At 45.2% G+C, this 15645-nt stretch overlaps 1 protein-coding gene across 4 annotated transcripts in view; it reads right to left on the reverse strand.

Moving 5' to 3' along the window:
• The window catches only part of ebf1a (EBF transcription factor 1a), a 56693-nt gene extending 42238 nt beyond the window's left edge, over positions 1-14455 (reverse strand). For 2 of the 4 annotated variants that reach the window (XM_049586099.1, XM_049586100.1), the window contains exons 1-6: positions 13563-14453; positions 12570-12726; positions 11464-11527; positions 10628-10683; positions 9285-9358; positions 7707-7775 (exon numbers count right to left, since the gene is read on the reverse strand). In XM_049586099.1, coding sequence (XP_049442056.1) covers positions 7707-7775; positions 9285-9358; positions 10628-10683; positions 11464-11527; positions 12570-12726; positions 13563-13696 — 554 coding nt within the window. In that variant the 5' untranslated portion in view covers positions 13697-14453. Of the gene's footprint in view, positions 1-7706; positions 7776-9284; positions 9359-10627; positions 10684-11463; positions 11528-12569; positions 12727-13562 lie in introns of all 4 variants that reach the window. The other 2 variants (XM_049586102.1, XM_049586101.1) reach the window with 2 other exon arrangements.
• Positions 14456-15645: the final 1190 nt, after the last annotated feature.

Raw genomic sequence — 15645 nt, forward strand, 5'->3', positions numbered from 1 at the left:
CTTGTTACAGAAAATACACTAACAGTTTCACCTCCTTGCACAACCCTCACTCTTTTGGCAGTAAATCTTCTCTGTTTGTGTGAAGACAATAGCCAGAGGAAGAGAGAGAGGGAGTGGTGTAGCGAGAGAAAAGAGGGTACGGGAGGGAGGCAGACGAGAAAGCGGCGCTGTTAATTGTTTTCCAGAAAAAGGTTGCGAAGGTCTGCACGTTTGAACTGAATGTCACCTCATGTAAATCACAGCCTCGGCGTTGGAGAAGCCAATAACTGGGATAATTAGCGTGACTCTCTCCTGCGCCGCACGCAGAGATCGAGGAAGAGCGCGCTGCTGAGGAAGAGCGTTCAAACGCAGGGGGAAGATTCCAAGTGTGATTAACCAAAAAACCTTCAGAGTTAAATCTGGAGTTTCGAGTGGGAGGACCAAAGAAAAAAAAGACACATAGACAGAGGGGCAGATAGGGAGAGAAAGGGAGATGAAGAAGAGAGACACGTGGATGGAGAAAAATCAGAGAGACAAACACATTAGGAGACGCAGAAGAAAAGGAAACGAGTGAACATTCCTCCCAGCGAGGTCAAGCCACTCGGTAAACAAACAAACAACGTTAGCAGCGCACACACAAAGGGGGTGAGTCGGTGTAAAACAACAAAGTGTCTCAGTCGATTGCCTACGCCTTACTTTGTCTCCCCTCATCAGTTACATAAACACAAACAAAGGCCTTTAAATTCAGCTCAGCTTTTTGAAGTGGAACAGTGACATGTGCTTGGGTCTCATTTGTTGATGATTAATGCAAAGTAAAAAGAATATATTAGAAATGTAAGAATATATCATCCCTTTGATCGAACCATGCTGTTGACCATAATTGTCTGCATGTTGACGTCGCTGCTTTACATTTAATTACGGCAGAGATACTCCCTTGAAGATTTCCTTTCGTCTCTTAACATTACAGCTCAAATTAGTCAAGCTCAATGTCACAAAACTCATAAGCAAATATGAAATGGTTGAACTTGGAAATAATGATATGGTTGCTAAATAGCCTATATAGCTGCCAGAGCATTTTAAAAGAAAGTTAAAAATCATCCTGCAGAAATATCACATAAAACAATAAGACTATATTAAAGGGATCATTCCTATGTTGCAGAGTCCCACCACCACTATCACACTCCATATCTCTCCCTCCCTGTCTCCCCCATGCCGTGCAGGTTTTCCTTCCATTGTGGCGTGTGAAACTGAGAGCGCCGCTCACAGCGCCTGGCCAGCGATCCATTCTTCCTGGACAGATTGATGGAAAACAATCAACAGACTATACATCTTGCTCGGGCACAGCGGGTCACCAGCACTCATCCTGGACACCTGGACTCACATCCTGGGCTACAGAGCTGAGGTGAAGCGCCAAAAGGGGGTCTGGACTGGAAACTGGCTGATAGGAAGTGAGACGCCAGGTTGGGGGGTATACAGAGCTGGCATGAGGAGTAAAGTCTGCATTCTCACTTAGCAGAAATAATCAGTAAACAATGAATCGTCAGGAAGGGCTGAGATCAGGGCAGCTGGAAGCTATACTGCTCGATGGCACTCTGGCTCAGCCTGCTGGGAGAGGAGGCCTGAGTATCCTTCACCGAGAGGAGCTGCTGTGTCTATTCAATTACGAGCAGCAACACAGGCAGCCATGTAACACATTGGCTGTGAGAGAGCACTTAGTGTGCCCGTGTGCTTGACTGTCCACACACATCAGAGCATTGAGAAAACAAAGCATTGCCCCTGCCACACACACATAACCATGCACGTCTAAATGTATAGCATCACACCGAGAGGCACACACTTGTGCTCTTCACGCCTCATTTGAAAAGCAAATTGAGCGCATCTTCCAGGGTGAGTCACGGACTAAATCCTGGAAAACGTTACCCTTTCCTCACTCGCAGCGCTGCGCACGTTCACACGTCATACATGAGACCTTTCATATGGTAAATATATCTTCATTCTATTTAACCTCCCCTTCTATCTCTATCTCTCCGTCCTGCAATTTCCAACACCAAAAAATGTCTTAAATAGCTCTCAGAGAAGTAGGACGCTACTCATTTGGGTCAGCTCTGGCCGGCTAAACCCCTTCATTCTGGGACAGAACAAACACTGACACAAAGGCAGTGGGAACGGCCAAGGAGAGCGGCCAGGTCAAGCAGGGAATGTCAAGCAGTAATGACAAAGCAGTTTGCAGAGAAAATAGAGTTACAACAGCGCTATTTACAGTAGCTCTCGCCAAAAAAAGCCTCCCCATGTCATGAAACCCAGAACTTTTCACTGTTTTGACATTTGTAAATTACATTTTATATGCCCTAATAAACTGTTTGTTACCTGCATTCAGCTGGGGAGCATTAGCTTAACTACCTATAAAGTGTGATAGCAGCTCTGTTTAGTTTATTGGGGAAAGAATTAAAACACACACAAACTTCAGCATTAAACATACTTAATTCCAGTGTTCCCTCATTGTTTCCTCACCACAAAACGAAAACAGCTGTTAATTTGATATTTCATATCATGGAAACGAACCCGTGTTTACTCTGAGAATGATGTGTTAATTTCTTCGTGGGGTGTTGGCAAATTAAAGCGGGCCAGTTGTTGGGGGGTGAGAGTGTTGAAGGTCTGGATGAGAGAGAAAGAGGCAGTGCTGTTTTAGAGGCACCTCGACCTCCAAACTCCCTGCTGTCAATCAGCGCAGCCGTCTGTCCCTCGGGGCTGCGCTTTCCTCCAACCCTTGGGAGGGGGGGGGGCCACCGCAGGGAAAAAAAGAACACAACCAAACAGATGCAGAGAGCTGCAGGTCAATGTGTGTGTATGTATGTGTGTTATATTTTTTGCCCGCCTGTGGATTCTTATAAGTGCGCATGCGTGCGTCTGCATATGAATTTGTGTACCATGAGTTTATCTGAGGGTGAGAGCTGCGTCTGTGTCTATGTGTGTGTGAGGCAGATTTGTGAGGCGGCCAACACCTGAGGGAGGGGAGTTCTGCCTGCATATCGATGAGCCAGCAACTCTGCCTCTTTGCCCCTGAGCCCTGCACAAACACCACAACCAGCTCAGGGCCAGTCCTTTTCAAAGCCTCCTGTAACATCTAATGCAGCTGCAAACCCCCCCCCCCCCCCCGCCACCCCCCACCCCACCCCCCACCACAAGACTGCACAAAAGAAACAGCACATCATCGAGAAAAAAAACCAAAAATCTCCTAAAGAGAGAAGGGCCGTGTCGAAAAGATCTCTCCTCCCCCAAGGAGAAATCACCAAAAGAGAGATACTGTCGGCCTCGGGGTCTCATGACTCTGTTTCTAGCTTCTCTTTGTCTTGGAGGAAAATGTAGAGCTACTGATAGGTGGTCAGAGACACAATAGAAAACCAGCTGTGAGAAACAAGTGGCGTACAGGGGAGAAAAGAGTGACAATAATGCAGATGATAAAACAGACCCAGGACGTGGGAAAGAAAAAAGAATTAATGAAGACCTCAACATTCAGGCGTCAGACACATCAGCAGATACAGTCAGAAGAATGTAGGATAGCTGCACTGTAAGTGTGTTTTCGCCTTCTCACTAACACAGTCATGGATATGAAAGTGAAACTAAGCTGAGGGGACGGAAGGCGCTGCCAGTAAACCACATTAGCATCAAATGCAAATGAGAAGGGGGCTAATGGCTGGACAGGTGCAGACTGGGCCTCTAAATGACACACACGCACACACACACACACACACACACACACACACACACATATTCGCAGACACATTCGCAGGCACACACACACACACACACACACACACACACACACAAATGAGATGGATGAATTAAACATGGGTGGGCTCGGCTTGGGGGGCTGGCAGGGCTGACATAAAGTCAATGACATACATTATTCACTAGCGCACGTTAGCCCAGCCAAGGCAACACATGACCTCTCACCCCAGGAAGTGCATCCAAACATAACAACCAAAACAATGAGGGGGTTCCCCACTACAGAGCAAGACAAAGAGGGGGAGAGTGACAAACAAGCTTTGCAGCAAAAATGCATTAGCTTGGAAAATGCAGTCCTCAAGACATTGCAAAGTTTACTTGTTCCTTCCAGATGTGTCAAGCGATGTGGTGTAAAACCAAAGCAGGTGTGGACCTACGGCACGGCGGAGATGAACCAAAACCTAGTCCACAAGTGCTAACTACCCACCGTGAAGCTGAGAATCAGCCTGTTCCACTGGCCCACAGAACAGGAAACTGTCGGCCGTGATGACATCATCCTCCCCGGGAGGAGCACTTCCTGCCCGACATTCTTCACTCAAGACACACACACACACACACACACACACACTCGCCAGGAAATGGCCTCTATCAACACACACACACACTCCTGGGGAAACAACCAACATTCATGCGGATACACAAGCACAGACACGCATGCAAGGAAATGGGCCACATCAACGGCGGGCTGCAGGAGTGTGTGCAAACACAAACACACACAAGCACACACTCAAAAACAGCTATAAACCTGAAACAACATCATCGGCGCATGTAAACTTGACACCCCTCCACCCTTCACTGGAAAGGGGGATCATGGGAAATGCAAGGCTATCCAGTGGATCCTTATCTCTAGTCACAGAGAGTTTCTCTCCCCCCTCCAGAGAGGCTCTCCCTGCCTGGGAGACACCCTGCGGCAGGCCTGGGGGAGCTGGCTGTGCAGGAAAGGGCCACGGGACACAGGTGGTAGGAGGCAACAGAGGACACAAGGGGCCGGAGGGACAGTAATACCCCCAAAGCGAGTCAGGTTGAGAGATTAGTCCACAATTATATGGATGTGCAGCAAGTAAATTAACAAAAACATTTCTGTGGGGAGACACTTTTAAGAAAATCTATGCAGAGAAATGGCAAAAGTGTACACGGGTGAGAGGGAAATGTGTTTGTGATTTGAGGCCCATCCAGGCACATGATAGACTGACTAGCAGTGGCTGCATATGATTAACCCCACGCTAACCAGGAGTGATAGAGAGAGGTGGAAGTGGAGGTGGGGGGTTAAGGGCTCCCCTCATATTATCCTGCCTCTGTAAGAGCCTAAAGTGGACCACACATGTTTCCCCGGGGAAGATATAGAGAGGCGCACACGGGCTTCTCCCCTTTCAGCTGCTTCCCCTGCCCAGTGTCAAGCATAGAGACATGACATGTCATGCCAAGGTCTCTCTGAATTTCCAAGAACTCTCCACCTCAGAGGTTAAATGCATAAAATATGGCATGAGTTGTCCTCATCTGCAAGACTGACTGATTCAGATCAGATGGACTATGAAAATCTGAGACAGTCAGAGAAGACAACGCTACTTATGAAACTGGATGTCGCTGCAACCATAATAGCCCTAAACCAAAACAGCATGAAAACAGGACAGATTGTGGGGGATGTTTCTTTCAACTTCAGTTAAAATCTAAGAATGTTAAAGTGCTTTTTGCTATCATAGCCTAAACAAATATGCTTCATAATTAAAATCTGCATCGTATTGCTCCTTGTAGACGCTTTAAAGCCCAAACAAATTCTCTTTTCAACAGGAGGTGAAATAAAGAGATGGGTAAGAGAGATTCTCCCGGTGAGCGAGTACAGTACCCAGAGCGCTGCCGATCCACACTGTACCAGATTTGTTCTCCTAACAATCAAATAAGTTTCTCATTAGCTGACTTTATTTTTCCTCATTCCTGCGGTTTTGCTGCAGTGGCCTGTTTCTCCCATCTTAACGAGAGAGAGCTAATTAGGCAATCAGACCCATTACTCTTCCAGAAGAGTTAGAGCTAGCCCAGCTAATTAGGGCTGTAAAATCTAATCATCTCTGCGAAACAGCAGAGGGCTAACGAGCCCTTATTTAACGAACTAAATAACTTCAAGGGTGGAGAGGGGCTGCTGATGGTATTTCTTTATGAATTTGAAGGAGGGGAACTCGTGGTAATTGAGTCAGTTTCACCCTCACAGTTGTTTGTTTGTTTATGAATCCCTGATTATTACAACTGCCAAGAATATATTGGTACTAAATGAGCAAACGTATAAACCCTCCTCTCCTTATTCCCCTTCAGTCCCCCCTTTAAAGCAAGCCAACCCCCCCAATCGCTCTCCTCTCACCTGACCTATTTTCCTGTCCAGAAAGAGTGCTCGCTGGAGAGGAAAACAGAGATATTGCTGTTGTTTTCCCTCCCCCTGTTCTAATTTGTTGTTCGTTAATGCTGCCCTCACACCTGAGCCATTGGGCGCCGGGGGAATACCGCCAGCGAGCGTCCACAACACATGCTCAGTGTGGGAAAGCTGTTCACAGCAGATATCAGCCTGTTTCACCAAGGTGGCTCTGCTCAAACTATTACTGCGGCAAACTGGAGGGAAAAGTTGAACCGTAAGCAAGCCAGGACGGCAGCCCGCAGAAACAGAGCGACAGAGTGCACAGATGAGAAATTCAACAAGTATGCACACATGAAAACAAAAATCCGAAATGTGGCACAGAGTGATGGGCAGGCGTGTTGTCTGAGGCCACGTGGTGGGGTGCAGCTGTCTCAGGGAGCGCTGAGGTGAGGCCTTCCGCTTCACTGGAGCGGAACAAGGGTGGCGCACACACACACCAACTCGCACACATAAATACACACACACACACACACACACACACACACACACACACAGGTAAAGAGTAGCTTTTGACAGAGCAGCAGCGAGCACAGGACAGCTGTGTTCATCAGATAGCACAGGTCACTGCCTCATTAACACTCACACAAACACACTCAAATGTGACAAATTCAAATCAGATATAAAACCTAAATAACCTACGATGCACTACATGATAATGCATTTGTTGGGACAGGTTAAACTCAGTCTGAAAAGGTGATACTTTACGAAAAGTGTACCTTTTTACTCTCATTCTGTCCTGCAGCAGCCTTAAATCTGCACGCTCCAACAATTGCTCAAGTATAAACAAATAATTTCCCTTATGCTGTGCGTCCACATGTGTGCCACACGCATGCACACAGCCCAGGCCGGACTGTAAATCTACAGGGCTTTTCTTTTTTTCCCCGACTGACTGTAAATCAGGCGAGCTGCTGCATTGGTCAGAGGTAGTTTATGACAGGCAGGAGAAAGGTGTGCACTCAAAGAAAAGTGTGTGTGAGCAGGAGTGTGTCTGCCAGTGTTAAAAGCGGCAGACAAGCTTCAGTATACCACACTCGGGTCAGAGTGAGATTTATAAACAGAAACACACACGCCAGGCTGTAGCTGTAACCCTAACTGCTCATCAGCTAAGTCATCAGCCCAACCACACAAACACTGTTTGACCACACTTGAAGCAGAGCTCAGCTGCTCTGTGATTGCTCCTCCACTTCACACACATACCACTGGAATATTATTTACTGCTGTTTCACACATTTTGTGCACACAGTCGATTATACTTGCTGAAATTTTAAACAAGCTGCGGCCTGCTTTATTAGGCCTGCAGGTTATGTTTTCTCAGCCAAATCTCATGTTGAAAAAAAATCGCTTCTTACTTCACTGCAAATTTATCTGAAAATTTTGTCATGATTTTTATATCCACAGTATGTTTTTGCAACATTTGCTGCCTGTGTATTCTGCACATGGTTCCTGTTCACACTCGTAGGCAGCCATACGCGCTGTGTTTGTGTTTGCGATGACAGCGTGGCATCACGTCGGCCGAGGTCAAAGGGCAAAGTTTGCTTACCTGTCGATGATGACAGGGTCTGATGGGGTCTCGTTCCTGTTGCCACAACTCTTCTTATCACAGCATCGACTGCAGGGAGGTGAGAGAAGGGGGGGGGCAGAGACAAAGCAGAGTTAGTCACAGAGATGTGAACAACAGAGAAATAAAGATAAGGTACATCACAGAGAGGGAGAGGAAGTCAGATGAGCATGCAGGAAAGAGAAAGAGGAGTAAAAGGGCGTGAGACTTTGGCAGAGTTGAAGAAACAACATGAATTGGATTTCTGCCGGGCTTCCCAAGGTAAGACCGGGGCTCTTGCGCTACAGTAGGTGAGATCAGCGGGGCGATTTTAGGAGAAGTTTGGAGGAGGAGAGCAAAACCACTGAGCTTGAATGGGGCTGGATACAAACTTGAATTAGCCTCCAGGGCTCAGGTTAGCTCCATTTCTGTCAGACATCACACAACCAGACATCTTATGTTCTCTATTTTTTCTCAGTGCTCGTCCCCTCCCTCTATCCCGCCTCTCTCTCCCTCTCTCTCGCTCTTTCTCTCTCTCAGAAGTGGGTCACAGAGTGGTCCCACTGGACCTGGGGAGTAGTGCATGCTGGGTAGAAGGGGGTTGCATACTGATGTGACGAGTCCTTTCTGAATCATTTGACTGCAGCACAATGTAACAGTGTTGTTGTCTGCCGTCAGCCCCCCTGTTTCCCCCAAAAAGTATCATCCCGTCTAGCTTTTCTTCTCTGTCTGTGTGTACAGTATGCACGTCTGTGTGTACCTGCGTCTGACTGCATGTGCATGTCTACTGTATGTGTGTGTGTGTGTGGGAGGAGATGGAGAAAGACACAAAAGAGAGCGAGAGAAAGGGGGGAGACAGATTGACCCTCCCCCCTACTTTCTTGAGTCCCCCAGGACAGGAGGCTTGGAAAGCCAGATCAGATTTCTGATCTCGACCGTTTCCTGCAGCATATGAAAACAAGTGGTCTAAATTGCCTTGTGTGATAACCAGGAAGTGGCTACACTTTGCCACTGGCCATTTCTCCACATGTAACTCTACGTGTATTTCTAAATGGCTGGTTTGTGAGGGACAATCACATGCTGCATGATGCTCTTATTGATTGTAAATGACGCCCTGTGAGATGTGTGCTTGCCTTAGTATATTTGACTGTGTGTGTGTGAATGTGTGAGTGTCTGTATTTTATGTGTAATCCGAGTCTGTCCCCCTCTGCACATAGCTCACTGTCAGGACACAGCAAACTGCATGTATTACACCGACTAAGGAGGATGGGTTTGAGTAATGAGCTTTTCCTTGTCCTAATTAGCTGAACATGAGAGGGATGCACACACACACATATACACAGACACATACACACACACATCCCTACCAACGGAAATAGGCCAGGGCCCATCTCCCCAACCCACTTTGAGGAAAATGATAAGATTTCTATTGTACTTTAGCAGTGCTCCTCGTGTCTTTGCCCCCTCTTTACACCAACACAGACACCTCCAATGTGAGAAAAACATTCATCTTGATCCAAACTATAAAGCATCGTCTGGACCAACAAATGACAGCTGTAGCTGGGGTGTGTTTTGTCTTACCTGCACATGATCTCGTGGGTCAACAGGACCCGACACATCTCTGGGTTTTTATCCTGGCCCTCATAGACAATCGCCTGAAGGATGGAGAAAAAAAAGAAATCACAGAAAAATCACATAACCTTGATTTATATTTTTTTATGTGGCATTCTGAAAGAAATAAAAAAAAGCGAGCCGTGATACAGGGGCAAATAAAAAACAGAAAAGTGTGTGTGTTTCATCTGGGAGTAGTGTTGTCTATCTGGCAAATGTGTGTAACGTTGGAATCCAGTCCTCCTGAACAGGAACGCTCTGTTCTGACAGAGACAGTAAGAGAGAAAGCATTTGTGTGTGTGTGTGTGTATGTGTGTGCCTGTGCGTGTGTGTACTCCTGTGTGTGCATATGTGTTTGTGCGTGCACGTATGTTTATACGCTGTGTACAGTGAGCAGTTGGACTGCCAGACTGGAGTATAGTGCACCATCTGGTCCATACAGCACAGCGTCCAAAAATCTAGTCTGGTTACCCCTCCAACCCCACTCAACATGCTCTCCAGGGCTGTGATCACCCTGCACACACACACACACGCACACACACACACACACACACACACACACACCGATAAACATGCCAACACACGCACACAAACACACACGCACTCACACAAACAACATCCCCTCCTACTCCTTTCATTCTAAGGCAAACTCTCTTCAAGCCTAATGGCACTAGAGGCAGAATTGGCAAAACAAAAGACCTGATATCAAAACAGCGTTGAAGAGGCTTATTTTCTTCGTATCTAAGTCGTCCTACCGGAGAATTCCCTCTGTGTGCGCCAACCCACATGTGCTGCTCTGTATTTCTTTGTGTGATTGAATTGGCCATAACACACTCTGGGATAGTTTGTTCTGTTTCACATTGAGGAAATGAGGGTCAAGGTCCTCAAAGAGTGAGCTGGCATGCATCACTGTCTCTCTCAAACACTAACACACAACCGCTCCTGCACCTCACCGAGATATTCACACACTATATGCGCACAATCACACAGTCTCTCTCTCACACTCACACACACACACACACACACACACACACACACACACACACACACACACACCATCCTCACTTACTGGCTGCTGTGCAGAGGTAGAGTATGAGGACACATGTCCTCTACTTTTCTGGGCCTCTGTAAATGTATTCCACAGGTAAGACAGGTCGTTTATCAAGCTGGCTGTGCTGTGCTGAAGTTGAGGGTCTCAGACACAGGCATGCAGTGGGGGGGGCGGCGATTGGAGGTAGGGGCAACATTCAGACCAACACAACCACCAAACTGATGCACAGTTTAATTCTCTGAGCCTGATGCAAACCTCTTACCTGTTTAGTCATAGAGTCGATGAGACGAACATACAAGTCCTGCTCTGTCCTGATCCCTGCAGAGACACACAGAGAAGGAAAGTGAGAGACAGAGAAATTGTTAAAATGTAACCAGCAGGCTTCATATCACATCTGAGGCAAAGCTTTCCCCATTCTGGGGAATATTTCAGATCACCAGTTTTATTCATTGTGACTTCCCCTCTGAGGCACTTTATGGAAACTGAATGAGTCCAAACTGTTACTAATGACTTTCAGTATTTGTTGCATGCTGTCAGTTTGCTTGGGACATAAAAAATAATTTACTTTCTTTAATCCTGTTGATTTTATCTCTTAAAACATTTATTTACAACTGAATTGTGAAATGGGCACAGCAGGGAGAACCACACACATTTTTTTCTGAGTTATAATTAATATAATTTAATTATTCAGGCTGAAGAAACAAACGTTAAAAGGGAAGATGGGAAACATTTTATTAAGCTGCCTTGGGTTGTTTACTGCTGACCGGAGAAGATATATTTACTGTTGGAAGCAGCAAGCACATAATAACAATAATAATAATAATAATAATAATGATAATAATAATAAGAATGATGTAAAAAATATAATTATTTAGTAATAATAAAAGTAATGTGTAAATAACAACATTTAATGCATTTGACTTGCACTAATAAATAAAGCACTAATCCCTCACGGTGCATAAAAAATGAATACATAAAACAAAACACGATGTGACCTCTTAAAACATTTGTTTCCTGAGTTTCCTCGCCCTGGTTTGGCGTATCATTCACTCACTGCGTTTGTTATTGCTCCATAAAAATTATGGGAGCTAAACTCACCGTTACTGTAGAGCAGCTGAAGTCTATAATGGATCCCATTGTTGGTCTTTTCCCCCGTCGTTTCCTATGAAAATTAAACCAAACAGAGCCGGTCAGAGCAGGCAAACCATCTCCTCCTGGGACTTTTACTGCGCGTCCACAACTTGGTATTTTTAGAATATTACTTATTACTAATGTTACTTCTCCCTAACTGTGATCACATTTAAAGCACTTCGTTATGTCATCCACACAGACAAAAGAAAGCAAACAAGGCTGTGTGTGTAACTTGTACAACTTTTCTTCACGTTATTTAACAAACAATGTATTTACAAATAGGCCTGTTTACAGCTTTATTTACCTATACTGGAAACGGAAATTGTTTACAGTGTTACTCCAGGCTTTTAACAAATTTAATAAAAAGAATAATTTGACATATATTAATTATATATTCAACAATTAACATTGTGTATGTAATGTAATATTAAATTATGTAAATAATACCGACCAACAGCAGAAGACATTCGGATCTAATAAATAATAAACAAGTCGATACTAAATGCTGCTGAATAAAACAAGCATTTAAAGTAAAACACTCACTTTTAACCCCACTTGCAAACAGATCAATAAAACACCTGATCGATGTATTAAACGTTAATATCGACGTTTTTTTTTTAAGAAAATTAAATTTCGCCTCTCCCAACACCTACACGAATAAGGCAACACGCTGTGCTGTGCTGTCAGAAAAATATCAATATTATTAGTGGTAAATTGGTGCAAAAGTGTTCATGCACTTGATTTACACCTTCGAGTAAATTGGTTTAAAATTGATTCCGAGGGTTTTGCAATTATAAAGAAAAGCTAAAATAACCAGAAGTCTGTAAATCTTTCAGGAAACCACATCTAAAAATCACATGAGGGAAGCCTTCAGGAGCATGATCCCTGCTGTGTGCGTCTGGTCACTTTGTTAACACACGTCTGGTAATTTATCATTTTGACTTAACAGGCCGGTGCACTGTGTCAGGCATCAGTCGAATAAAATGTGCGCATTATAAGCACGTTTTAAGATTTTATTACAAACTGTCATGTGCTGGAAATTTATACATATTTTGTGAATTGAGCCAACTCACCTTTTCCTTCTCTACAAAGTCAACGAAGGTGGTTCTCTCTATTTCCACCGGCTGACCCTGTCTGTCGTATAAAGCCAGGACGAAGTGGAAGAAGTTGGACTTGCGAAGGTTGGAGGGCGGCTGCTTCTCGAAGTGTGCCCGAGCAAGACCCACTCCGCTGCGGACACAAGCACAAACCAGCACCATCCACCACGAAGGCAATTAAAATAAATTCAGTCAATAAAAAATGCAACAGAAGAGAGATCTGCTTTAAAAATCCAGTCTACAGACGCTTATGTTTCAGTCACTGTCCACTCTAAAATCCCTGAGTACATATAATTGAATCAAAATCTCTCTCTAATGCGCATAAACACCCTTTCCGATTCAGCCTAATCAACGAAAATGAAACAAATAAGTTAAAATATTAAGCTGCAGGCCTAAAGGGTTAATTATACTCATTTATATTACAAGCAGAATTTGGACAGATTAATTGCTCTAATTATAACACGGCTGCTTTTTATTTTAAACTTGATCAACTTCATTCATAATAAATAATTTTGTTTTATTAAAAACAGCTACTGAATTGAAGCTGGAAAATATATGCAAAAAGTAACCTACTCTGCTTTATCACAGCCAAAAAAAAGACAACCAACCGCCAAAGTGAGCAGAAAATCTTAAACACACTTTCACAGCACACTTTCCACACAGCAAAGTTAATCTAAGGCTACATTAAAACCCTGCAAGCCTGAAAGTGCTTGGAGCTAACTGTGCTTTCCATCCAGAGATATGCTAAAGCACTCTGAGCCATACAGTATTATATCATGTTGGACTTGGAGCTAAAAACTTATAAAGCCAGCAGGAACAGTGGTTATCCAACTATACGTCCTCTGGGAACGCGTGCTGCCCCAAGTGATACAGCCGCTCCGTCTCTTTAACACCGCAGATCATAACGTGCTCTCCCCCCGGTCTCCACGCCCCGGTGTCAGCGCAGCGCCAAGGCCGCCTCAGGCTCACCTCTGGGCGGCTGTGTTGGAGTCCAGCACTCCGGCGCCCTGCATCCATGTCCGAACCGCGTTCATCCCGGCCACCATGGGCTCTTCTTTCATACTACTCCCACTCCTCTGGATGCTCTCGTGGATGCCAAACATCAAAACGCACCTTCACACTGTCGCTATCTCTCTCTCACTCTCTCTCCTCTCTCTCTCTATCCTCCTCTCCTTGGCTCCCTCCTTTTTTTCCCCTCTGCCTCTCCTCCTCTTGCGTCTGTTTGATCGCGCTGTCAGAGGAGCAAAGTGGCGTGGTCTATTTCACTTGGCGTTTAGTTGCGCGCGTGTTTCTCAAAGTAAACAAAAGATGCGACATGTGGAAGGAAAAGGGGAGCTGTCAGCATCCAGGGTTAGCTGCACCTCATGTCAGCGACTCCACAAGAAAAAGAGGGGGAAGCAGCAGCTGTGAAGATGAACAACGTTGAGAGCGATGAAAGGGGAAGCGCAGGATGAGAGGCTGCACTGAGTTGGCGACAGTCCCCCGGATCAAGGTGCAGCTGACAAAAACACAAGCAAAATGTCACTTTTTTTGCAACAAACAGTCCACAGTGAGAAAGCAAACCAAGGAGATGAAACAGCGTTTCACCCTCCTTCGCTCCGTCTCTTTATTTACAAAGTCTTCTCCTCTGTTCAGATGAATGAAACGGAAGATTACGCGCAATTAAGAGGCAGTCCTGGGCAACGCCGGCTCCGCTCCTCGTCAGCTCCTGCTCGGGTGATTTGCGCTCTATTCTTCCCTGAGGAATCACTTTGGACCATCTCTGGGATGCCAAACAGGAGAGAACTAGTAGGTGAGGGAGGCGTGGTCTACAAAGCGAGCAGGAACGCCCCCAAACACAGTTAATAACACGGACAATCAGCTGTCCACCAACCCGACCAGCACGCTGCCCGCCCGCCTGCCTGCTGTCCCCGCCTCGTCCCACGCAGCGTCCCGCCCCAGCCACTTAGCCAGAAGCTGTGCGCGATGTGTGTGTACGTGTGTGCGCCACAGTGTGTGTGTGTGCTGCGTTTAGAGTTGACAATTAACGTATTCACGACTATCAAACATCAACTCAGGGGAGGACATTAGTTTAATCCATGCTGTTTGCCCACTGAGACTAAAGGGCAGAGTGAGGCTGTAACATCCATCGTCTATTTGCTGCGTTGTCACTGGAGGTGCAGCTATGAAAATGTGCCCGCGTGTCTGCAAAACAAGACGAAACAGAATCCGATCAAATGTTTACACCAGCATCAGATAAAAGCAGATTTTTGTCTCATTATTATGCGATAAAAACATCAACAGCACAATGAGAGGAAACAATCTGAGGACAGTTGCACCACTCACTTGTGTGCAGATTTAATTGTGCTTACTTGTGTCAAATAAATTCAACATCAACTAATGAACGACAGTATTTGAATTTTCCACATTGCGTATGAGTGTTTCTCTGAGGAAAAAATACCAAAATCACTTTATGTGAACATTTAAAATGCAATTTAAATGTTGTATTTTCCTCACAAGAACTGAATCAACCGTGTTGAGCAGTCCAAGCGCTCATTCAGAGTATCAACTCTGGCAGATTATGAGCTTAAGAAAGTTTCAGCTCACAAACAGCCTGGCAGCCGCTGCCCACATTTTTCTGTTACAGCCCGATGGTTTGAAATTAGCTTTGATTAGATGCATTACATAAATCTTGCGGGACTAAGTGCTGAATCCAACATAAATATGAGGATTACAGCTAAACTGCGCTGTGTCCCGCTGTCCAAAAAATTGCAATCACTCAAAAAACAACCGCTCAAAAACAAAACTGTATGAAATAAAAATATTTGCATGCTTGCTCACAGAACCGTGAAACTGCACGGAGGGCTCACATGCATGAAGAACTGTGCAGCCATGTCCAGCTTGCAGAGGGTGAGGATGTTGCAGCTCTTTTCATGCGCCCCATCAGTTCTGGTTTCCCCTCATCATTAGAGAGTCATTTCTAAATTATCAAATTGAATTGTCTGGGGGCCATCTGTTCAATAAGTACTGTTTGGTTCATTATAATGAAATGGAAAGAATGAGAGAGTCGGTT

This window comes from Epinephelus fuscoguttatus, linkage group LG9 (genome assembly GCF_011397635.1).
Source record: "Epinephelus fuscoguttatus linkage group LG9, E.fuscoguttatus.final_Chr_v1".
NCBI classification, from domain to species: Eukaryota; Metazoa; Chordata; class Actinopteri; order Perciformes; family Serranidae; genus Epinephelus; species Epinephelus fuscoguttatus.